Source organism: Diplotaxodon limnothrissa, linkage group LG11 (assembly GCF_057381915.1).
Source record: "Diplotaxodon limnothrissa isolate DT_005_m linkage group LG11, D_limnothrissa_male_GT1.1, whole genome shotgun sequence".
In the NCBI taxonomy this organism is placed as follows: domain Eukaryota; kingdom Metazoa; phylum Chordata; class Actinopteri; order Cichliformes; family Cichlidae; genus Diplotaxodon; species Diplotaxodon limnothrissa.
This window is the reverse complement of record NC_140606.1, coordinates 7,144,998-7,171,535: the sequence shown is the minus strand read 5'-3', so window position 1 is coordinate 7,171,535 and position 26,538 is coordinate 7,144,998. Positions and strand designations below refer to the sequence as shown.

General features: G+C 40.1%; 1 protein-coding gene across 1 annotated transcript in view; it reads left to right on the top strand.

Annotated features, from left to right (window-relative positions):
- The first annotated feature begins 9,496 nt into the window (after positions 1 to 9,496).
- Positions 9,497 to 26,538, top strand: part of gask1a (golgi associated kinase 1A) — a 44,454-nt gene continuing 27,412 nt past the window's right edge. The window contains exons 1-3 of the mRNA XM_085366792.1: positions 9,497 to 9,544; positions 16,803 to 17,912; positions 19,803 to 20,240. Coding sequence (XP_085222918.1) covers positions 9,497 to 9,544; positions 16,803 to 17,912; positions 19,803 to 20,240 — 1,596 coding nt within the window. The remainder of the gene's footprint in view (positions 9,545 to 16,802; positions 17,913 to 19,802; positions 20,241 to 26,538) is intronic.

The window sequence follows — 26,538 nt, the reverse complement described above, 5'->3', positions numbered from 1 at the left end:
TGTCATCATTTTAAGTGGGGGAACTTGCACAATCGGTGGCTGACTAAATACTTTTTTGCCCCACTGTATATCTGAGCTGTAAGCAAATAGCCAAGTTTGCAATTTCCTGGAAATGTTTGAATGAAGCTTTATGCTATATGGCTTATGTCTGACAGGCGTTTGACAGAATACGGTGACTTTAAGAAAACTGAGGCCAGTCGTTTTAAGTATTTCATGTCTGAAAAGAGGAAAACGGATTTTCAGTAGATTGATATGTTGTTTCATCAGCCATCCCATTAACTTTGAAAAGTGTAGAGTAGAGATTTGGTTGTTTATTACTTCACAGATGGAAAATATCGAAGCAGTTTTATGGAGTCAACCTTACACAAATATCCACTATAGAAACATTTATTTTTAGTGTCTATGTGTGTTTCTGTGTGTGTAAATCTTTTCTAAAATCATATTTGAAAATAGACACTCTCTTTAAGACCAAATAATGGGGGGGGGGATACCCGTCATAGGTGATGTTATACTTCATAAAAATGATATGGAGTGGACCTGGCACCTGATTTTAAAGTGCTGTTCCTGGGCTCTTGCCTGTTTTGCTTGGCTGATAGTCTAACCTTGGTAATTACTTGTCCTCCAGACGTTGCTCTTCATTAGAAACAGCTAACCATCCTTTAAAAAGGCAAAAGGATTTTCCAGGATGATTAAATACACTTCAGGTTTCACCGTTTGTCAATTGGATCCAACGCCTGCTTTCCGGAAGAAAAAGTTGCTGACAGGAGAGCAGGATAGAACAGTACTCATATTTCAAACTCCAGGAAAAGCAGGGGTTAGTTTTCTTCTCGAAAGAGGATCTCTGTGGGAATATTTAGATTTATTCTTATTCAAAGGCCTGAACTGAAGTGCGTTATTCACTGTGCTCTAGCTTCGGAAAGATATGGGAGCACATGCAGGGTGGAGTTCATACTTTATGAACGCACAAATGCATTTTCTTGTGCACGTGTGTAGCTGCCTTCATGGATTAGTTCCTGCTGTGTGAACATTCATCCCTCTGACTGTGCAAGCTCATATCAAGATACCAAAAACATCGGTTTGCATTACATCAGCAATTCCATAGCCCACTGATGTATCCAATGCCTCAGGCTTGTGTGCCCTTGAGCTGAGGTGTTACATATACCAATATTATTGCTTACTTCCATTTCTGTGCACTGTATGTCATATGGTATCAACCATTTCTTTCTGTGCTATATACGACCATTTCTAAAGTATCATTTTGAGCCCTACTGTTGTGGGCGAACTGTGGAATTCATTATGCTGTATTGTGCATCACTGGATAGGATGGTGCAGCAAAATCCCAGCTCTATGCCAAAGACTCAGCACAAGGCAAGCTGATGACTTGAGCTGACTAAAACTGTGTCTCTGGCCCAGTGACCAGTCTAGTTGGAGATGCAGTGTTACAGACTGGAGTAGCTGTTTCTGACTGACTGGTAGTTGCATCAAGTAGAGCTTTTTCACCTTACTGTGCGTTGCTTGGCTTCACACTACTCTTTGTTCAGCTTTGATGCTACAGGGATGGACCTATCAAACTATTTCCAGCTCTAAGATGATATTGATACCTTTGGGTGGGGCAGAAATAATTATTACCGTACTTTCTGGACCATAAGCCGCTACTTTTTCCCTAGGTTTTGAGCCATGAGGCTTATACAAAGGTGCGGCTATTCTGTGGATTTTTCTTCCACCACTAGGGGGACTCTAACCAGAATTAGAATAAAAAACAAGATAGATGAAAAATCAATGCAAAGAAGAATACACTACTTTTTCTTTAGCAGATAGAACACGCACAACAAATTACCAACTGGTAATTATTTTCAAATCCTCGCCCCTTCATCATGGAAACCACACGAAGAAGTTCGTATGATGCAAGTTTTAAGTTGAAGGCCATCGATCTTGCTATCCAGGAGGGAAACCGCGCTGCTGCACGCAAGCTTAGCGTCAATGAGTCTATGGTGAGACGTTGGAGGCGGCAGCGGGAAGAGCTCATGCAATGCCAAAAGTCGAGAAAAGCTTTCAGAGGACATAAAAGCAGGTGGCCTGAACTTGAAAATGTCCTGGAGGAATGGGTGAAGACACTGAGAGCAGGTGGCCGAGGTGTATCCACTGTACAGATCCGACTGAAAGCCAAAACAATCGCCCGCGAAATGAATATTAAAGATTTCAAAGGTGGGCCGTCATGGTGTTTCAGATTTATGAAACGTAAAAACCTGTCCGTCAGGGCACGGACCACTCTCTGTCAGCAACTCCCCCCTGACTATCAGGAAAAAGTTGAAAACTTCCACAAATTCGTTGAAAAAAAGATACAAGAAAACTCCATCGGACCAGACGACATAATCAATATGGATGAAGTACCTTTAACATTTGATCTGCCTCTGACCAGGACCGTTAACAAGACAGGTGCATCATCCGTGTTGTTGAAAACAACAGGCCATGAGAGGACGCACTTCACCTGCGTTCTGGCATGCACGGCATCCGGACAAAAACTTCAACCAATGGTGATTTTTAAGCGCATAACTATGCCGAAAGAACAACTCCCGAAAGGCATAGTGGTCAAAGTTAACACCAAAGGGTGGATGATAGAAGGTCTAATGAAGGAATGGTTAACGGAGTGCTATGGGAAGCGCCCGGGAGGATTTTTTCACCGGAAAAAAGCACTGCTTGTTTTGGATATACGGAGCCCCCCAGGGGACATGGGAGAAAAAAAAATTAGGGAGGAAAAAAAAAAATTAGGGAGAAAAAAAAATTAAGACGGACTTTTGCGAGATCTCGCAAAAGTATTGCGAGATCTCGCAATAAGTATTGCGAGCGCTCGCAAAAGTATTGCGAGATCTCGCAAAACTCCAACAATGGCGGCAGCTACTTAGTTGTAATATTACTCTTTCTGGGTCACAAAATACACTTTTAAGATATTTTGAGGCGTGAATGCAGTTGTGTAAACGTCAGATACCTGCTCGGTTTACAAGACATCACATATTTGCAAAAGAGCTCCGACGTTTTTGGAGATCTGACACCCACTAGCTCGAAGCTAACGGGAGGTCGAGACCTACTACAGCCGGGAGGAACACCGCTTTCCCGGCACATCGTGCCTCGACCTCCCGGTCGGCTTCGAGCTGGCGGCCACTAGCTCGAAGCTAACGGGAAGTCGAGACCTACTACAGCCGGGAGGAACACCGCTTTCCCGGCACATCGTGCCTCGACCTCCCGGTCGGCTTCGAGCTGGCGGCCTCCGAAGAATGCGGCTAAAACTTTTGCGAGATCTCGCAATACTTTTGCGAGCGCTCGCAAAAGTCCGTCTTAATTTTTTTTTTCCTCCCTAATTTTTTTTTTTTCCTCCCTAATTATTATTTTTTTCCTCCGTAATTTTTTTTTCTCCCATGTCCCCTGGGGGGCTCCGTATGGATAGCATGAGGGCCCACATCACAGATTCTGTGAAAGCAGCGATCAAGAAAACAAACTCCATTCCAGCTGTGATTCCTGGAGGTACAACAAAGTTTTTGCAGCCACTTGACATCAGTGTAAATCGGGCATTTAAAGCTGCACTACGGGTTGAGTGGGAGACTTGGATGACAAGCGGTGAAAAGTCATTCACAAAAACTGGCCGCATGCGAAAAGCATCCTTTTCTGATGTCTGTCAGTGGATCCTAACAGCGTGGAGTGCTGTGAAAGAATCCACCATCACCAATGGGTTCCGAAAGGCTGGACTGCTGCGCGAAGAGAGCGGCGCACCTTCAGAGCCAACTTCACCGGAGGATGACAGTGACACGGAGAGCGAGACTGATGGAGACAGATGTGATGAAGCGCTTCTGAGCCTGTTCAACTCCGACACTGAAGAAGACGACTTCATGGGTTTCAGCGAAGATGATTAAAGTGACATGTGGTTTCAAATACAGGAAAAATGGAGGTAAATAAATAGCGGTTATTTTCTCTTGGTTCTGTTACGTTTTAATCAGCAAAGTTGCTGCCGTGTTAAAAGGCATTGTTCGGAAAGAATCTGTTCAGGTACATACTTGTACATTTGCACTACAAGATTGTTTTGTACATGCAGTAAATATCTATTTTTTCATCATAGATAATTGCGGCTTATAGCTGGGTGCGGCTTGTATATCTTTTTTTTTTAAATTTTTTAAAAATAGAGCGGATGCGGCTTATATACAGGTGCGCTCTATTGTCCAGAAAGTACGGTAATATTAATAATATTATTGCAATATTTTGCATTGTATTGATACAGGGACACCAAGTAGCAATATTCTAATAAAATAAAAAGCAAGCTCATGCCCCAGCATCCTGAGATAAAGTTAACCGAGCAAACTTACATTAAATCGGCTTAACTGAAAAACCAACCAATGCTGGGCACACTGAGCTTGGCAAAGCTACCTCTGAATTCAGAGCAAGCTAATGGCTCTGTAAAAGGAGTAAAAATAGGACAACAACCATCTAGCATCTACTAAAAAAAAAAAAATCAATGGCGACTGCATTTAATTTTTTCCACCTTCTGTGACCAATTGCAACTTTCAGTGCGTTTCAGTGTCCATAGTTGAGGTTGCACACTCACAGCCACTTTTGACTGTGAGGCAATTGCACAGATTGTCCAATAAGACAGATACATTCTGACTTGGACTGACTATAATCACTCTTGAAGAGATTATTCTCTAATTTATGAATATGTTGCCATCATTTTAATTGCTGTACCATCAGAAATGATTGCATGACATTTCCAACTTGACCCCAGTCAAGCAGACTGACTCCATCATTTTGAAACATTTATGGCAGGGTTTAGTATTGGTATGCTTGATAATTGAATTGGCAAATTTTAGGTCTGATGACATTATTTGCGACTGAATAAATGTGATAAACACACATGTTAAATGTTATTGAAATTATCTGTGTAACACTAAGTGCAGCCACAGTAGAAAAAATGTTTTTATCCTCTGTTTCAAAAATGAAATTGAAAATAACCAATATTTAAATAATCTGAACTCTTTCTCCCTCATCTCCTCTTTCTATAGTTGCTTTGTTCCCATTATTTTCTGGGTAGAAAAATACACTGATATCAGGCTGTAATCTCAAAAGTCATTTATTTTTCATCTTTCATGTGTTGTCATCATCCTCAGACTCAGATGCATCAGAAAGTGAAGCGAGCAGTTGCTGAATGCATTTTGTGCCTTGGTACATCACTTTGCTTTTGTTGCATTGCTTTTGCATTTCTTTCATCTTCCTGCCATCCTTTCTCACACGCTCTTCCTTATTCATGTGCATGTCAGAGAAAAAGAGGATCTGACCACTTTCATTAAGGTCTGCTGTCGACAGCTGAGACACACACACACACACACACACACACACACACACACACACACACTCTTCATCTCTCCTATAGAATTCCTCAGATGCGCTTTTGTCCTCCTTTTCTTCTCTTTGCTTTTTTGCACCTTTCCTTTTCGGTTGTTCGGCTGTCATTTTTCGGTTGTTTTCGACTCAGTAAATGACTCTGGGGTTTTCCTCTAAACAAAAACAGCAGACTGGACATGCTAAAAACATTCAAAGTCTCAGCTGGTTTTAAACTACATATAGTCTGTCACGGCATGCTGTTCTTCATCACCACTTGGGCAGGGTTTTTATATGAGATGTCCTGAGTCAGTCATAAGTTGAAATCAACACTTATCCAGCCATATTTTAATGGATCATTATTGAATAAAGTAAAGCTGAGCCAAATCCAATTCTTTTCTCTGTAAGATCTACAATCTGAACTGCTTTTTATCATTAGAGTCTAAGGTCATACAGTAGTACAGCAGCACAGCAGTACAGGAGCACAGGTAGAGGCCAGCAGCCTTCGATGTGGTATTGCATGTTGTAGGCTAATTTAACCTACCTTACCAGTAACACAATAAGACATTCCCGGTTAAATAAAGGTTAATTATTCAAATTATAACATTTCTTTTCATTTATTTATTGTCATTCATTTTATTCATTAATTCGTTATCATTTATCTCATCCATTTAAAAAAAGCTAGTACTCGTAGCTTTAATTCTCCCAACCTGCACAGAATTGAAAACTGTGTTTCTTCTGAAAATATCTAATGTTAAATCTAATGGTCTTAGGGCGTTCTTGGACCACTGTCCACTCACCTTGTTTGGCGAAGTCAGAGTAGCTATGTAGGTGAGAGCTGTAATGATTTGGGCTTCCGTGATTAGTGATCATCAGTCGAACAAAGTAAACTGTGTCCCAACATTGGTTATGATACTGCTTACATTTTTTAAATTAACTTCTTTTAAATCCTGTTTTAGTTCTTCTGACTCATTCAGGCTGTTTGTATTTTTGCAGAGGTAATCAACACTAACTTTGAGGTAACATTTGTGTTTTGTGAGCCAAAATACAAATTTCTTTGATGCTTCGTCCAAGTCAGGTATGAGTTTAGTCATGGATTTATTCAGGCAACCGTTTGGAAAGGATGACACAAAGTTCAAAACCAGCTACAGATAGAATGAGAATTGTTAAACAATGTTTGGCAACACCTTAGAATTTGTCAGCAGACAGCAAAGTTGAAGAACCCTGACTGCTGTGGCTGAACGCATACTGAATTAAGCTTTGAAATGGCTAGTGATAAATGCAGGTCTCTGTTTTTGATTGTTGGTGAATTGAGGCTGTTTCATGTCTTTCGTAGCAGAGATCACTCAGGCTTTCTAATATCCTATCTGTGAAACTAAACTTAGGTATTTTATAAATTAATTTTATCCTCACTGTTTATCCTGCAGCAGCAACCTGTACAGATAATCGTGTTCTTGTTGGGAATCAGCCAGTGATGTGTATTTGCTTGTAAAGGTGAACTCTTTGTAAGAGCATTGCACAAATGTAATTGGCCTCTGAACGCACATCCAATTAATTTAACACTGATATTAAAGGATACCAGTCCAAACCGGGTGTTATGAAGTGGCAAGCTGTATCTTTTGTGTTGACGCTTGGCTGTTAGTTAGTTGATGTTGCACATAAACACGCGCGGTATATCTGTGTCTCTGAAGATTTGATGTCTCTCTGATTGAATTAATCCAGATTGAATTAACTCGTTATTTTTTTTAGTCTCTCCATCCACTTTGATCCAGACGGGGAGTTATTCTTTGCTTGTGTGTGTGTGTGTGTGTGTTTGTGTGTGTGTGTGTGTTTATGAGGGGATGATGTGTGTATTCGTGTGTGTTTTTGGTTTTTCTTTTCTTTTCTTTCTTATAATTGAAGCTGGCACAGACAGAGACCTTCTGACCTCATAAATTTCAAACATAATTCCAGCTTTGATAGCTCTATTAAACCAATCTCAGTTGCTGGCTCATTCAAACTCTCTAAAGCCCTGATGCCAGCTTCTTATCATTCATACGCTGTTAAACCTTCTTTTCCCGTTAGTATCACTTCATTATACAACAACATCATAGAGTTGCTTCTTTCTGTACTTCTCTATATAAATGTTTAATTGCTAGACTATAACACTAATGATTAATGAAGACTTCAGCTCTGTTGTACATTTAAATCAAAGTGCACTCAGCTTTACTTAATTCCACACTCCGTTTGACCTTGAAGCACCACATTTGGAATAAAACAGCTCAACAGAATGGAATGAAGATAGTAGCAGTAAAAAATTTCAAGTACTCATGCAGCTTAAACAGCTGGGATAACAATTATCAAATAACTTGGATGTATATTGGTAGATATGTTTTATAGATGTTGACTTTTATTCTTTTTTGGTTGTTTAGATATATATATACGTATATAAAAATTGTGCTTTGCATCTCTCCCGACCTTTGATCCCACCTTACTCTGCAGGGACTGAAATGCCATTTGTTCAAGACATGAAATCTTTGAGGATGAATCCTTATACCTCCTTATACCTCTTTTTCGCCATGGTGTTGCCGTTTGTAGTTCAAAGTCAAGAGCTTAATAACTAATAATAAAGTCCCCAATGAGGATTTCAGAGCCTTAGTTAATTACGGCCTCGAGCCACATTTACTTTCCCTAATTTGTAGCATTTGTAATTTTTGATCTTGATTTCCGTCAGTTATTTTATACTAGTGCTAGCCAAACGGTCAATCAAACAGGACTAGCATTGGTTGCCTTGCTTTGTTTACTACAGAGGGCTGCAGTCACCTGTAGTTTGCACAGTTATGTGGCAACACCTATGTGTGCAAACCGATTCACTTTTGGATCCGTTTGCAGCAACCCTCACTGGTTCATTTGACTGCATGACTAACTTAACAGTCAACTCCAAACCGTTTTTTGTTTTTCATTTTTCACTTAATTTTTCAGGTTCAGCAGTGATTCTAATTCTAATGTAATAGAGTTTTAAGTTAATTCTAAATCTGTCCCTTTTTACTGTGAAGCACTCGTTTTATCTGTTTCATAATAAGCACAACCATTGCCTTCACAGCATTGCTGTGTTTCCCCTTCTTAAAAGCTGAAGCTAGGAGCTGTTTGGTGCAGTCTGAGTAAAAATGAATGAAAGAGAGCTTAGCCCAGACTCACAAGGTGAGCGTGTGAAAGGATTATGAACAGTTTGTGCTTTTGACTCTTGACTTTGAGACTTTGTTGCTTGTCCCAAGGTACTGTGCTAGTCTGCTGTTGCTGGGGGGGCTCTCTTCGTCCCTGTCTGCAGAAATCTTGCAGTGAAGGCTTGTGCATGACTGACTTAGCAGTCAACTCCAAACTGTTTTTTGTATTTTTCATTTGAATAATATTTTAAGTTTAAGAAAATCCTCTGTGAAGAATAAATAAACTAGTAACTGAATGATGTAACTGAAAGAGTTCTATTAAAACTGTGATACTGATCAAACATGTGGACGGTAACACAAGAGGACCTTCCTGCTTTGGGTATGATTTGACTGGTGTATGTCCAGTAAGGTGGTCATTTCTGGCTAATTTTTCCCTTTTATAGCACTAAGTCCAAATATACCCCTCCTTACCCTCATTAGGTGTAACAGAAGTGTACTGAGTCTACCCTTCTGTTAGTAAATCACAAAGTGTATTTGTTTTGAGCCATGTCACACTAACTACAGCACAGATGGTTAGCTAATGCTCTTCCAACCTGATGGCCAGTTTCCGTTTGTTAATGTGAGGACATCCATCTGGTATGTTAGAGTTTACCCGTAATTGCACTGTTCTGCTGACTTTGTCTCACAGTTAAACACACTTTTGGAAACAGCACATCCACTTCTGCCAGCACACTGCTCTGTCAAGACTTTTATTCTGTTGTGTCTTGCCCTGTCTCTTTAAACACACTGATAAAAGGTGCCATAGAGAAGACGGTGAAATGAGACAGGTTTCTGGGTCCAGACATTCTCACCTCCTTTCTTCTCCATTCTCTCCTGAGGCTGGCTGGCTGCAGCACCTGTTGCGTGTCTTGACCTAATGCTGCATACCTCACCGTCAGCTTTGAGCAGGAAGAGAAGAAAAGAAGTGATATTAAAAAGAAAAGAAAGGGGAAATGAGCCAGGAGCTGTCAGATAGTGGCACACCTGGCCTGTCAGAGCAGGTAAGAGGTATACATACATGTGGAGGGTTAGATATGAAGCTGCCAGATATTAAATAAACAACATATCATCTTTTAGTCACAAATCTACTTAGAGGGGACTAATTATTCTTCATCATCATCATCATCATCATCATCATCATCATCATCATCATCATCATCAACAACAACTTTGCCACAGTCTTTATTCCTGGACTTTACTAGACCAGCTTTTCATGATTAAGACTTCAAAATGATTCATCTTCTTAGTTCATCCTTTGTAATAAGCTTTTTTGAGTTTCCTTTCCCGTCCCCAGTTATAATCTGATTGGCTGCCTCTCACAAACACAAAGTTTGAACATCAGGTTTTATAGGTTTTCTGTGCTCAGTGCCTGAGATGACCATAACAGCGACATCCTCTCTGTATTACATCACATAGAGCCAAGAACAAAAATAGCTGTCTGAAACAGAGTTTTAGGAGAAGTCCAAATCCTGAGCTTTTGGCTCACAGGGATTACTTGGACTTTATTTGAAACTCTGGCCATGTTTCATATGAACATCCACCAGTGTTGCAGGATATAACAGAAAAATCAAAAGCATAATATGTCCGCTAAACCATGATATCATTCTGCAAACACACATGCAGATGCAGAACACTTTGTAGTGCTTTAATACAGATGACTCCAGTTTACATTAGCGATAAACTCTTAGCAGATAAGAGAGATGAAACATGATGAATTCGCTGTTCTCTAAATCCCCCCCCCTTTGTGCGTTGTGCTAAAAGATGACTCCCTTTGTATTGCTGTCCTCTAGTAGGTGAAAACCACAAAATTATTTAGTTTCATTTGGATATATTGCAGACAGGTTGATAGGATTGGGCAGTAGGGGTAGGCCATATTATACCTTTCACGGTAATTCCGGTACAATGTTAGGCAATGATAAGAAAATGAAATATCGCAACAGAATATGGGTAAAATGCGCATGTGCAGTACCTTTCGTACACACATCTCAGAAAAAGCATGGCAGCGACAGAGAAAAGGGCGAAAGCGGATCGTTGAATGAAACAGATGAACCAGAACTGGTTTGTAAAAATTGTGCAACTTCAGTGGTGTGAAGTGGTTTGGTTTTCTTCCGTCAGATACCCACCAAAGCACAATTTTTTGTAGAACAAGCAAGCAGGCCGTCGTAGCGAAGGGAGGAAACACCGCAAGCCTATTTCATCATTTGAAGCAGAAGCACTTGTTGGAGTACAACAAAGCTGCTAAAGCATGTGAAAAGGCGTCCGCTTCAACTAGCGAGGTGGTGAGACCAAAGAAGCGGACTCAACAAACAATCGGCGTACTTTAAATAGCTGCACGCCTTATGACAAAAGCAGCAAATGCTGGGGGGAACTAACTAATGAACTAAACTAATATAAATAGCTGCTTGGTTTTTTTTGCACTAACAAAGTTGTGGAGTTGTAAAGCATTTTGTCTTGCGTCAATTATAGTGTCAGTCATATCGTTTCGCAAATCTTCAAATATATATCGTGATAAATATTTTTGGCCATATTGCCCTGCCCTATTGGGCAGCATATCTTCATTATATCATCTGAACGTTTTATTGATGCTTGCAGGCAACTGCATTTATAAGTGTAAATAAATAAAGGGCCAGTCTTTTCCAATGACCGACTTTCAGTGATGACACAATGATATGAAATGATAATCTATTGACACAAGGTGCCACAGCAGTATTGCAGTGCAATAGTAATGACACAGCATAAGTCAACTATATGGACAAAAGCCGTGCAGGCAGTTTTTTGCATACAAGTATAAAATATCTGCTTAACACTTAATTTGAAGTGAAGTAAACTAAACTTGTATCTCATTTCAGGAGCTTCACAAATATCGTCACTCAAAAATATTTTAATTGGATGGAAATCAGTCATTTTCATCCACTGTTTACTTTTCCTGTTCTAAGAAGTGCATTTACGAGAATAGCTAGCAATGCTTGTTAGAGTCATTTCTTTACATCTGTGCCGCACATCACCAGAGGCTAGCATCTCCTCCTTCATAGCCTGGTTTGACTTGACAGGGTGTCGAACATGTTTGTTGTTTCCATATTTTGAAAGGGTCTATTCTTTATCAGATGATGTTGAAGTTTTGAAAAACAAAAGCCTGAGCCGATAGCAGCATACCTAAGGAATGGTTCAGGGTAATTTAAAACGTCATCACAAAGGAAAATTTGAAGTTTCCTCATTAGACTGAAATATCTCTAAACTGCTTTCACTGCTTCCCACCATGCTTTAATGCATTAAATCCACGTTGCATGCTGCTTTGTGCCTGCACCTGGTGACCTGTTTTGAATCTACGGGAGCTATGCGTACCTGAACTCTGGTAACCGTGGACACCGGTTTCATTTCATTTGTAGTGGAGAGAGAAACTGCTGGCCCTAGGGCTGCTGTTAAAGCAGCGGAGGAAGAAGAGTGGAGCCAGACAAAGAGGCAGGACTGCAGACACAAATAACCTGTCAGAGAAAAAAGAAAACTGGGAAGATAACAAGTGTAAAATATCTTTAGCTTGGCAGTAATAGTGTCATTTTTCTCTTTGAAAGCACAAACAAAACGCTACATTGAGTTAGACTCTATAACCTCAGGTCTTTAGGGGTTTGTGATTCTTATCGCGGCAGAAAAGGCTTACATACGCATGTGAGTGTGTGTGTGTGTGCGCGGCTTCTCACCACTCTATATATTTATTCATTGTGTTTTTCCAGTTCTTTCTTTCAAAGTATTTATTCTGTGGGTCAAAGTGCATGACAGCACAGTCAAAAGTACAGCCAACCACATCACGTGACTCATGCAGTGAGTTTTCCCTCCCCTCTCATTCTAAACATTTAAAAAGCCTGGCATCTTTGGATGCTATAGAGAGGTGCTGAAGGCAACAGCACACTCCACTGTTGGCATATTCACATCAAGCTATGCTAGGCTGCACACGAATGGACACTAATTAGCAAATCTCAGCCAAAGTAACTGCTAACGCAGAGGAGTGTGTGTGTGTGTGTGTTGTGTGGGGCTGTAGTATTGCATATGGAATGCTATCACCTTGTGTCTTCAATGCAAGGTCATAATTTGAGCTATAATTTGAAACACAAAGTTTAAAGTCACTGCAGAGCCAGGTTGATTGTATTAAATAAGAATCCTGTAAACTGTTAGCAGTTAAAAATTTGTCTTGATGGTGGCAGTGTCGTGTGAGTTTTACAGTGGCTAAAATGAAACTCAATGATAAAGACATTTTTCAGCTTGACCTGCCACAATAACAGGATGGCACTTGTGACTACTATACTGCTTTTCCTTGGTGGGGGAGTTGTCACTGATGAGTTAATGCAGGCTGTTGGTGGGATATTTCATTGGACTACAATGAAAACACATTAGAAATTATTATTATTAGGAAACACTATGTGCATAAGAAGAAAGTACAATTTTAAACTGACCAAAATGTATTGTGTTTGTATTATGTGTGAAGTGCATTAAAAGATTAGTAATGGCTTACATGACTAGAAACAGTAAGAGTATTTTCACTTAGTGGCACACTCACTGCAAATGATTATCTCTCTCAGTTCCCGGTTTGGTTTTTTATAGTCTGAAGTCTACTGTCGGTATCACACTGAGCACTTTTTCACAGACTTAATTTCTCAAAGCAGCAGGCAACTTTTTTCTGTGAAAAAGCTTCAAACGGCCACGGTACAGTACACTACCTGCTCAGCACAGCAGACAGGCTGAAGAATTAGGAAGGAAAAAGAGCCACATACTTTCTTCAGTAGCGGAAGAAGACCAAGGTGGAACTAAATTAAAAATCAATGTTGAACTTGAATAAAGTTCATTTATATGGTACTATGAAGGTATCATGTTAGATTTAATAGTTCAGTATTATAATCAAATTCAGTCATTAGCTGAAAAACTGACTTTGTGCAGTTTAGCTTCATAAATTGTATACAGGAGTGGGGATGGGAACTGGGAACGTCACTTATTAATTTGATTCTCAATGGATTGTCACTGGCTCCACTTGAGAGTCACCACCATCACTAAGCAGCACATCAATGACAACACGGCATGTAATAAATCTGCATGAATGTAATGTCTAATGTTGGGAGTATTTCACCTATTTGTTGTGGTCAGTGTTGGGGTTGTTACTCAAAAAAACGAATGTATTACACAGAACACTTTCCTAAAAAATTATGTCGTACTTTACTGAAACCTGAAACACACTGTCTCATAATTACCATTTGACAATATAAACCGATAGGCTACAGTTACACACACCATTACAAATCCTTATCCTAATGAGGTCACGTGTGATCTTTCTCTTTAGTATTTAGGGTAAGAACACAAAGCCGACAGCACAAATCAAAGATGAAAACGAGCACAAAGAGACTTTAAAGTAAAGTGATTTTACTTGAGAAAAATGTACAGTTAGAAACAGTCGTTGCTTTGGTTACCTGTTTAAGTTCAGGGTCTGGTTGCTGCTGGGGTCAGCAGACACTCAGTTTTATCATCACTCTGTGTAGGTGCTTGCAAAGAGTTGTTGTAGCAGCAGAATGCAGTTGTCTTCTGGATGCACTCTCGTCTTTTGACCAAAAAAAAGTTTTGTTTGTTAGCAGGTTAACGGCCACAGTTGTGAAGGTATGTTCACATTTTATGTGATGTAGATACCAGTGATAGGTTGAACTAAGATGAAAATCCGGCCAAGGTCCCACCAAATTTGAAAATCAATAAAAACTTTATCCATCCATTCATTTGCTTCTGCTTATCCTTTTTCACGGTCGCGCGGGGTTGGAGTCCTCCCAGCTGTCTTAGAGCGAGTGGCCAGGTACACCCTGAACAGGCCGCCAGTCTGTCGCAGGGCAAACATATAGACACAGACAACCCTTTGCACTCACAACCATTTAGAGTTTCCAATTAACAAATCCCCACCAACTGCATGTCTTTGGACAGTGGGGATAGGTTAAAAACTATATATTACCCATAATATTTTATTGATCATCTTCAAACTTAAAAATAGACTAGGCCGCGAGGGACATACCTAGGTACCTAGGTTGGCTAAACATTTGACCTTGACCTTCATTGGTACTGCCCTAAGGTCAAAGTTGACCTTGAAAAGAATTTCAAGAAACCATATTGAGTAACGTATTAAAGTGCTGTGCAATCTGTCACCCGACAACATCACAATGATGCCATAAAGATTCGCAAAATCACAGACTACATGAATATATCTTAAAATCTCAAGTTTTTACAGCTTATAGACGCCAAAGATTTCAACCAGTTCTGTGTAAGTTAAAAATAATATAATGCACCATCTTGGTATGTCATACATCTGTATTGTGTATTTAAAAACATCATAGAACATCGGAGTTGAATGAATTTGAACATTTCAGATAAGCTATTTCTGTATTACTTGAGGATTTGTATTAATAGTTAAAATATTATGATTGTGAATTTCTTAATATTTTTTGATATTTTTAAGCTATCTAACAATTGACCAACCAGTTAAAGATTAAAGTGTTAGTGGGACTGCAAATAGCAGTAGCATCTGATTGGTTAAATAAACATTTCAGATAATAAATGGATGGATAAAGGATCTGTATTATTGACTTGGAGTAACTATTTAAACCTCTTTACAACGAAGGTTAAGGTGAGTTTTCAGTCAGAGCAGTCCTGCTCGAAAGTGTCTGAGGCAGGCGAGCTGCAGATTTGCTGTGAAATCCAATCCATTAGCGTGAAATATAAAAAGGCATTAAGAGGTCAGTAAACGCTGCCAGTCTGCTCAGTAATGATCTCATTTATTTAAAGTAATTCAGCAGAGTCTCACACTAATGATTCAGTGACATTCAATTTCTCCATGTAGCACATTTGATCAATTCTGGACTGAATGTGTGGCTACTATAATATACTGTAGTCTCTTTAACACTGTTAACTACAGCATTAAAAATTGTCTTTGAGCGGTAGATGAATATATCTATATAAGTCTGATGCTCCAAGTCTCACACTGGTACTGTTGGGTAGTTTGTACAGGCTCTGTCAGCACAGGCAGCCTGATTCAGGCCGTCCAGTCCAGGAGAAGAATAATGGAACCCTTTCACAGGTGGAGGAATCTGGGCATGTTGTTAAGAGGCTTTGAGATGAGGAAGAGATCTCAAGGGTCTGAAACATTCCTTCACCTGAATGCAGAAAAAAATGAAGGTGATGCAAAGGGAGGGAGCGAGCGAGAGAGCAGGCAGGGACAGAGCAGTTATCTGGGTCAACCTGGCAGCATTCACATATGGCTTTACTTACAGGTGGGGGGAAAGTGTGGTATTCAGATGGAGCTGTGTGGTTAATCCAACAGTTGCAGGAAGTTTTGCTGATGGGAAAAGTGCTGTATGCATCCTCTGCCACTTAGCTTCTTAATATTTCCACTGGTAGGCCACCCTGTCTGCAGAGGAGCTACCATCCTGTTCTCAAACAATTTTATTTCGAGTTTCAGCTCAGATCTGTCAAATAAAACAAATGCTGCTACAGAGACTTCTTGCAACACAACCCCTTGAAAAATTGGACGATAAATCATTGGAAGGGCCAATTCCAGCTCTATTATTTGAATGTCAGCGTCATGGAGTTATAGTTTTGCTGTTTAAAAGCAAATAGAAGGAGTGCAGTCTACAGTAAATAAAGGGCTAGCACCTCTGCGACAAAATCACTTTGACAGAGCCTTCAGCAAGAACACCACAAGTCGTACTGGGGCAGTGAGAGCACATTGTGAGGAATACGGCTTTTCCATCCTTGCTGGGCACAGGCAATGGGCATGCCACAGCTGTATTGGTCTCAGCTGGATAGGTCCAATGCAATTGTAAGCTACTGGAAAAATGCAGCCGCCTGACACGAGCTTTATATTCTTTATATTCTGCTCCTCACACATTCATGTTTGTGCAGCATGCACAGGACGTTTCAGTGCTGATGGCTCTGTGCTACAAAATTCCAGATTATTCCTCTCACGTAAACTGATGACTCAGAGGTCACTATTCTGATCTCATGCAACCGACCCGAGCTGTGTGCCCACATCAGATTGTTTTTCAGCTTTCCCTTGTAGAGTTTGTTTTCTACATGCCAGGAGAAAGACCCCGCAGGAGCACTGAGCACTCCAGTCTGTTTATTGCAGATGCTATCTTTGATTTTTATGTTCCCTCTCCATTATAATCATTGGTCTCTCACTCTCCCTCTAACTTCTGTTTCTTTTTATCTGTTTTTGTGTTTGGTTTTGTTTTTTAACCACAGGCCTGGCGAGTGTGGTCCAAACTCTGGTGTGGTCACAAATGGATCCTACTTCTTACCCCTCTTTTCCTTCTCTTCCTCATGATCTTTGTGATGACAGTCACCCTGCCACTCCCTTCACCACCCGCTCACATCGCCTGGAGGTCGTCCCGGGCCCTGAGTTCTACGGGGGAGTTCAGGTCCAGGAACAGGATTGTGGAGACCCTTCCAGCTGCTGGCTTCCAGCAGCCACTCACTCACATGTACAGCAGGAGCTTGAGAAGCAGCAGTAGAAGAGAGACATCTAAACATTCTGTGCCACTTAAACCTTTCGGGGACGCTGCTGGCAATGACAAAAACAGCATCAAAGAGAGACGTCGCGCTGACATACAAAGAAATAAACACAAAAGCAAAGGCATTGCCTCCAAGAGAAAAGAGCTGGCAGGCGTCAGCCAGCCAGCCAGTCATCACCGTCCCCATCCAGAGTTTATAGACAACAACATGCTGCCAAAGCACAGAATTAAACCAAGCAACCACAGTGCTGTGGCAACGCAAGCTACACAAACATATATTTATCTTGAAAAGAATGCTTCAGCAGATCCCATAGAAAGTGAGACAGGAGCTGCAGATAGACAGGCAGCCAAATTTTGGTTTAGACACACAAACAGGAATGCAGACAAACAGATACATGGCAGCCATACAAGTGCAAAGATAGCACAACAACACCTGGGTTTAAAAAAACACAAACAACCAACAAAACGCAATCTGAAATCAGACAATGTGCAGGCTGTTAAAAAGCCCGCTGGATATTTCATAAAACACCGTAATCTCTCTGAGGATCCCTCAGATGCGAAAAAGATCCCGGGATCACTGGCCAACAGAAAGGCTTTGTCCAAACCAGAGGTCGCTGTGATGGAAGATGACATCGACTGGTGTCAAAGCTTTACAGAGCAGGACTTCCCAGACAGCGACCGCAGAAGGATCAGGGCCGACTTGCACCGCCTTCCCTGGTTCAGCAGGGAAGACATCCAGAAGATGGAGTTCCTCGCTAAGGGCGAGGTGGTTAGCAAGACCAGGATGCCGGGACACGGACAGGTGCTCCAACTGGCACTGGATGCTCCAGCAGACCAGCAGGTGTGTTGTATTGCTGACTGTAATTTTAAGTTGAAAACACTTCTCAATGTTAAAAAGCTGTTTCCTACTTTTTCAATCACATAATGCAGACGCCTCACAGACTGACACAGATGAGGTGAAAGCAGGTGAAAGAGCGCTGCTCTGATATGACCATAACAAGCCAAAGGTGTAATTTGGCAATGTAAGCTGAATACTGCTTGAGATTGTCAGCCCGTATTGTGTTGGCCTTGAATATTGTGCCATCCTTGTCACACTTCCTGAGACACACAGGGTCAGTGGTGACGACATGCCTGGGTGACAGGATGAGATGCTGAATTCTGCAAAAACCAACAGTGAATGCATCTTAGCGCTGTGCATGTGTAATCGAAGCCGGATACTGTGTGAGGCATGTTATTCTGCACCAAAGAGCAGCTATTCTTCTCTAGAACTATTTAAAACAGCACTCCTGCTGCTGCACTTCATTCTCTGAACACACACACTGTGGTATATTTTGACTCAGTCTCACAGTCGCAGTCATCTCACTGGAAAAACTCATTATTGCACCAAATGTGGATGAATTGGTTAGACTTTATAATCCTATTACTGCATAAAATGTTTGTAATATAGTTACGCACTATGAAGCATTAGTAATCAGTTAGTAAATACTTATTTGAAGACCTTTCTACTTTCTAAACATGGTTTATTTTGAATTAATAAGCTCATATATAATGGAAATAATGCCAGCACTGTTATACTTATAAATGATGGATTAACTGTAAAATATTACAGTAAGTACTACAAGTTATTTATTTATTTATTTAATGGTTTGTGCTGTCATTTAGAAAGTCCATGTAAGTGATACAAAAAGTATTTTGCTCATTCATGCAAAAAAATATGATAAAGACATGAATTCATTGTTTGTGTGGTGAAAGCGGTTTTATAAATACTTATTTCATATTTTAATTCAGTTGATTACTAGTTGTTAGTTTAGTATTTTGTGTGACTGCCTCAGCCTTACAAAGCAGAAAGTATAAATAAAACTGAAAGGTCAGCAGGACGCTGCCTTCACAACAGAAAAGAAACAGAAGCATAACGTGACAGAGAACACATGCAAACAGAATACTGAAATATGTGCCAGACCACAGTCTGAGTTTGTAGAGGATTTAAGACATGCTGAGCAATCAAACATAATAACATTATCACAAAACAATAGAGAATATTTCACAAAGCTTCACAAACAAGTGTAGATACCATAAATTGTCCACCATATTAAACAGTTATATTCAAGTCTAGCGTGTTAATAAAGCCTTCACAAATATGTTGAGTATTACTCAAAGCTGCCCATCTTCACTCGGGGGAAACTACCTGTCTCAGGGTTGCTTGTTTTATACCCAGTCGTGTTATTGACTTGTCAGTTTTGTCAGTTTAATTCCAGAATGAAGGTGTTGGAATAACATATTGTTGTTTCAGTCTTTTCATGGGATTTGTGGCCAAAACCAAAAATCTAGAGTAACAGCAGTTTCATCGATTAATCTGGATTGTCATGCAGTGACAGTGTGACACAACTAAGAGCTGATGGTTGTGCTCACAAGTCAAGCAGGTTTTTGAGTCTGATAATGGATTCCTGCTGTTTATGGAAAAGGAGAGAAAAATATATTACATTTGAAAGAATTCAACAATATTATTATGTATACTCTAGCTCCACCTTTGGCACATTTATATATGAAAGATGTTAAAAGGTCCCATCCTTTAATTACTGGATAAAAAGTCATAATCTGCTAGTTGAATAAATATTCAGTTTGTCGTAAATGAAGTCCTTACAATTAAATATACATGGCTATAGGATCATAATGGGTGCATGGTCTTAGAGTAAAGTGAACAGCATTATCTAACTGTATTCATCCATCACAGAAGCCATCCGTGATGAAAAACTCACATCAGCACGGAGAAGGACGTGGACGTTCAACTACCCACAGTGAGCGCTGTCAGCAGGGCTGCTGCGCCCTGGTCAAGCGCACTGATGACTGGATTGAAGTGTTCGCCTTCCACCTGGACAGAGTGCTGGGACTCAACAGAAGTCTCCCCGCAGTTCTGAGGACCTTTCATAGCCACGTGCTGCCCAACAGGTACATTAATGGCACCCCCAGACCTGCAGTGTGGTGGGACCCAGATATTCACCACCTTTCTGATGAAGACAATGACCAGAACTCAATACAGCTCAGCTGGGTTCACTACCAGAAACTGCTAAAAGCTCGCTGTGGGAGTGAAACAGACCTGAGGTCAGCCCCCTGCGTGGGAGTGCAGCACTCAGAGTGGGGAAGCCTAGCTCTTTTTGACTTCCTGCTGCAGGTAAGAGAAGTGATTTTGTCCATTTTCCTGTGGCTTCCTACTGTAGTAATATTAAACTGTCTATATACATCTCCAAAAATTGGTTCTGCTCATCTGGACGTAGCGTTTTGTGGGAGAAACGTTTCGTCACTCATCCAAGTGACTTCTTCAGTCTCAGCTGACTGCAGGGAGGAACGCTGGTTTGAGCGCGGAGTATAGGAGGCCATTTACGTGAAAAGGGAAAGACCATCTCTGAATCGAGGAGGGGGCCTAAGGGTACATCTTTCGCCATCTTACAATGCTGTGATTGCAGCCATTCCCGAACTCTCTGTGAATGGTACTCATGGTCTTTGATCAGTGGGTTTTGATCAGTGGTTGTTGATCAATGGTTATGAGAATTTGTATAATTAAGATTAAGGAACTGACCTCCCAGCCCATTGTTCCCTCAGTGGGCTGGTTTCAGTCATAATGTAAATGTACTGTTTATAAGGTTGGGGAAACCTGCAGTCAGCTGAGACTGAAGAAGTCACTTGGATGAGTGACGAAACGTTTCTCCCACAAAACGCTACGTCCAGATGAACAGAATCAACTTTTGGAGATTTACTTTCCTGGATGATTGAGAATGCATCAAGATGTGTATATACAGTTCAGCAGGACAATTTCTTTAGATCTGACATGCACTATTAAAGTTATCCAGAAGACACAGGACAATGAATGGAGTTTGCTACTACTACTGATAATAACAATAATAACAATAATAATAATGATGACATGATGACAATGAGTGAAAGGCACGTTTTTTTAAAAGCATCAACCTACCCACAAACCCAGAAAAAAACAGCTAGGTCATGTGACCCTCACCTTGTGGGTTGTAGTGTAGTAACTTCCCAAGCTAGTTAACATTGATACAACCTAAATTTCATTACGTGCTAGCTAGCTAAATTGCTAACTAGACAATAAGTTAATAGAGTTCATCACAGACACTCAGATCTTGACTTTTCTGTTTATCAGTTTGTTAAAAGTTTTATTTTTTTAAACAAGCAAAACACTCCAGTGTCAATGTCTGCTTTGGATTCTCCGCTCTCTTGAAGGTTACCAGTGTCAGGCTGACGTGCTGTTGGTCAGCTGCTTTATTTAGGCATGCATTTCAGACCTAAATACAGTTGAATCCAAGTTTTAAATTACTTGCATGCACAAGTCAAATGTTATTTTATGAGATCAGTCATGAGCTATTTTACATTATATGGAGGAGGCTGAGTGATGCCTTTCAGCTTTAAAAGGTGGAACATCTTGTATCTTGTATGTAGACAAACATGGGCTTTTTGATCGGCCTTAATATCGAAACATTAATTCTGGCTAATATTCATACATGAATCTAGCATGAAATGTCTTATTCCTTGTACAACATTGAAAAGCCAACATTTGTTTCAACCAGGTTCCAACACTGAGGGTCAGTCATGTGCAGCCTGGGTTTCCTCCTCTTTTTAAAGCTCTCCCAGTCATGGTTCTGACATTGATTTCTGCTTTGCTGGATAAAAGCAATAAAAAGACCTGTTGTTGTTATTACTCTGACATTTGCTTCACAAGTTACACAAAGCACATAGTTGTATAAGCATGTGCTTTCATTGGCTCGTGGATTGGGAAAAAAAGACATTTATGGAGTGAGATTGATGAATGTCTGCTCTCAGACACAAAAACCCACACTGGCCAAACTGTTACATTTAGGAGGTAATTAAAGATGCAGCGTTATGTGTAAGAAGCCATCTGGTCACACCTTGTAACTAACGCAAAGCTGTTTGTAGTAATGTTCCCACCAAGAAGAAAGTCGCCTAAACATTTTTCCTAAGAGGATTACAAGCCACAGATCACTTGTAAAGTATAAAGCTGAAGTGGTGATGTACTAGAATAATATAATGTCATGTTATGGGTAACTTTAATCTGAAACACCTGGTTCATGCTGAGTTGGATTTAATGAGCTTTTATAATAAATGTTTCATGTACATAGTGTACAAAACTAATCTCTGCACACTTTATGCCTGTGGGAAAAAAAGGTTTCCACTGGACAGAAAATTATACCGTGTGAAGACTATTATATATTCAACAAGTATAATTTGTAGCATTTTTTTGTATTAAAAGCTTATTATTGCCAATATGAACTCTTACCCGACTTATACATGACATAGCAGATACAACAGAGGAGCATAGCAGTACAGGGCAGTCTGCTGTATGTCTGATTGCACTTAAGTTGATGGCTGTGCCATTTCTAATGTTTTTCCTAACCAGACAATCTTCAAGGAGATAAATAATCTGGAAAAACTTATCATTGTGACTGCACTGAATTTGAATTGTATTCTTTCTAACTTCATTCATTTAGTCAAAGTGACACCCAAGCATATTATGGGCTATTATAAAGTCCACTGATGTGGTCATTTCGTGTTTATTGTATTTCTGGCTGTTCATCAAATTCCCAGTTTTATGCAGTTTTCCTGGTAATCACATTCATCCTGCATAGAGATTTTCTCATCAGTACAATCGCAGCCCAGGAGTCCAGTGGAGGGGGTGTGATGTGGGGCTGTCAACGTTAGCTATAATATGTACTGCCATCACTATAAGTATTGGTTTATGTATTCCAGTGATACTGCGAGCTAATATGTACTTTCACTGTAAGTGATGTCCAGCCATCTGTGATCGGGATGATCTTTCCCTACAAATATTTTTTCTAATTTTGTCTGTAGTGGTATATTAAATAACTCTGTGTGTGGCTACAAATGTAATATGTGGGTTAAAGTTCATAAATGAAATCTTTAAACCTGTTGTTACTGGCTCTCAAATCTTTTCAGTGTCAGTTTGGCTGCAGTAGCAACTGCTGAAGCTGGTAAGCTCCTTGGATGAGAAGAGGGAGGCAAAAAGAGTTAATTGTAGTTGGCCTGAGCTGCAGTTCCTGTCAGACTTTAGCTTGCCTAATGAGCCAAGTGCACTGTCATGTTGCTTTTTGTCAGCCACACTTAGGAGAATTAATGCAGTTATAAAAAAAAGTTTACATTGCAGATTACGGTGTGAAATTTTAAACCAGTGGTATTTTTTTCTGTTTGTTCACATTTTAACCCTCTCGAGGCAGGCGTTGCCAATTTGCAACAGTTAAAAACTAACAACCTGATTACCCCACATACATATTCTATGAGTTTTTTTTACTCAGAAGTACCACTGCAGGACTTGGTTGTGCATTAGCAACAAAAAGTTTCATTTGAGCCTGAGAGGGTTAAAGATAGATGAACAAAAAGTGCTACAGACGTGCTGCTAGACTGATTTATTTGGTTTGAGGGGTTGTGACATCAGTAATGTAATTAGAAAATAGACTGCACTTGCACAGTAGTTCATTTTGTTGGTGAAATACAATTATGAATATATCCATTTTAATCCAGTTTATAAGTAACCCCCCAAACGTTCCAGGGCCTCCACCATTTCTGCTGAAAAGGATGTGTGCTTCCATTAATGTAATTTCCAGGTTTTTCCACCTGGACGGGAAAAACATGACCTTTATGGTTTTCCCTTCCAGAGACTGGATCACATCCTCATTTTCTTTAAAAGACACTGAAACGTTCCCAAGCAGACATAGGAGTATTACCTTTTTCTGTACTAAGACGTTCTTACTTACATACTGCCGACATTTGAATTCTCAAACATAACATTGCCTACATAACATTTACATTTGGGACAGCTGAGGTCCCAAATTGTAATTCTGGATGGCAATTGCAAAACCTTGTCCCAAACATCACTGTCTATTACAACATTTGAGCAAAATATACCAGGATGTTCTTAGCCGTGCAGGGAATTGAGGGTCGGGGGAGCAATCAAACACACATCACAGGTTCTGCAAACGTGTGTTCTGGTTGTTCAACAGGTGTTTGATAAATTGCTTGTATTGTCTCCCTTACTGTTGGATCATGTTGCACCTATGATTACAAGAACTGGAGTCACTTACTTGAGAAAAACACAATCTGAAGTCTGTTATATTTTCTCCACAGTGGCCTCTGTTCTGGTGTGTGTGTGTGTGTGTGTGTGTGTGTGTGTGTGTGTGTGTGTGTGTGTGTGTGTGTGTGTGTGTGTGTGTGTGTGTGTGTGTGTGTGTGTGTGTGTGTGTGTGTCAGGGGTAGAGTTTCATCCTCAGCCAGACAGTAACCAACAGAGTATGAGAGATTTCCTGAAATAGTTGCCTTTATTTCTCATTCCCTTTTTATTCTAAGTGTGATGCCTAATTCTCCTCTCCCTTCCTCTGTTCAAGTCACTGAGTTATGCTGTGCACTGTGGTGACTCACACCTGAGAGGAATTGCTAGGCTAGTTCCAGCTTTTGTCAGCAGTCCTTTATGCAGACAATAAGAAGAGCATCACTCTGATTAGGATTTATCCATTACGCCCCTGGGATAGCGCTCAGTTCTATGACCCACTGTGTGCACCTTCGCTAATCTAATATAAATTGCTGTTTCTCAGCAAGTACTCTTTGTGCGTGGGTTTTTTTTCATGTGTAGATGACATCACAGGCCATTTTCAGAGATCCTAGTTTTAACTGACCAAGGTTTTTATTTGATCACTTAAGGAAAGTTTTGGGTTTCTTGTGCGACTAACAGGGACACAAACCTCATGTTATGCTTGGGGTTGGTACTATTTTCTCCTTTATTTGTCATCCTGGAGGAGCTGGACTAGTTACAGGATGTTATCAAAAACCAAACCTAAAGAAAAATCCATTTAGCAGAGGGTTTTGGAGAGGATAACTTAGTTGGTCTGTGGAAACCCCCGGTTTGGGGATTTCTCTTCCAGTGCTCCATTTGTCATGTTCATCTACACCAACGCAGGTTAAATTGATTCTCAGTGGTTTAAGCTTCCTCACTGGATAGAGTGGGCTCCCTGAAGATTAATGTGTTTTTACACTTTGCTGATCAAGTGCATTTAATGTCTGTTCATCTCATTTTTTTTCAGTAATCTACTGTGACAAATTGTGACAAAGTTCCCACCCACTGCATTTCTTTTATCTTCTGGAAGGCATCACCACTACTGAGTTGAAATCCATACAGCTACTCACTGAGTTTATTAGATTTTAAAAGAAACAATCAGTACTTTAAAAACTATGTTTCTGACTTTTTTCTTTAAGAAGTTGGAGAGCAGAGAAATTAGCTTCTATATGGACAGTGTGTGGAAAGCAGATGTTTATCTCCACTTTTTTAAATTGGACTAACATGACGAATAACTTGTAGCATGTTGAATTTTGGGTAATGTAGGTTTTGACAGAGAAGAAAAACGTGGATTAATGCATTGGATTTAACAGACGGTGAGCTTTTTTTAGTGGAGTAAGATGATCTAATAAGACTACAGTCTTTCAAATGTGGGAGGAAACCTGAGCATTAGTATTAAATTCATACAAGCGTTTAAACACCACACATGCATGTCTTTGCCAGCAAGGTCATCAGAGGCAGATGCATTTAAGCTTTTTTATGATCCAAGCACTGCATCCATGTTCCCGCAAACACAATAGCCTCCTTCTCTTCCTAATGCAGCAGATGTTTAACTATGTTTTCCTTTTATATCTATTCCAGTTTTTTTTCTTAACAGCAAATAACACAGTCAGGTTGGCAAGTTTTTCCCCAGAGAAAACTCACAAATGTGTGGTGTTTATATTATGCTAGAAAGAATCTGTTGTGTAATGTCACTGCTTGCAGTAAGAATTCACAGGAGCCAATATATTTTACATACAATGTACCATATGTACGGTAATTTTTGAAAGTACATTTTGTGTTAGTGACTCACTATAATTTGTAGCAGTGCAGTAATTGCCAAGTTAAGAATCACCAGACTGTTGGCATGTTGTATGAAGCACCTCGAGTTACTTTTAATACTTTGATGAAGGAGCTAAAATAAAATTGAGTGTTTCTGGTTAAAAATAAAATAAAATAAAAGCAGTGCATCTCTTTTAGCGACAGGCTGAACATCGTATAAGTAACGAGTAGCAAACTGTGCAGATGGAATTTATGTGCATGTCACTGCCAGTACGCTTAAGCTCTGGAGACGAGAAGTACTGCAGTTTTCCTGGATTTATCACTGGAGACATTTCCAGCACCCGTCAGTGCTTCCCCTGTGAGAAAACAATGACGGACATCTTTGCAAGTGGAAACATGAACTGCACAAAATGAAACAAATGCAACAGCAGTGATAACACATTATAACGCATTTTATTTAAAATTCTAGATTCAACTGATTTTTGGTGTGACTTTGAATCCAGCCCTCACAGGGTGGGTGGTTTTGGTTTCCACTGAGCATTAATACGCC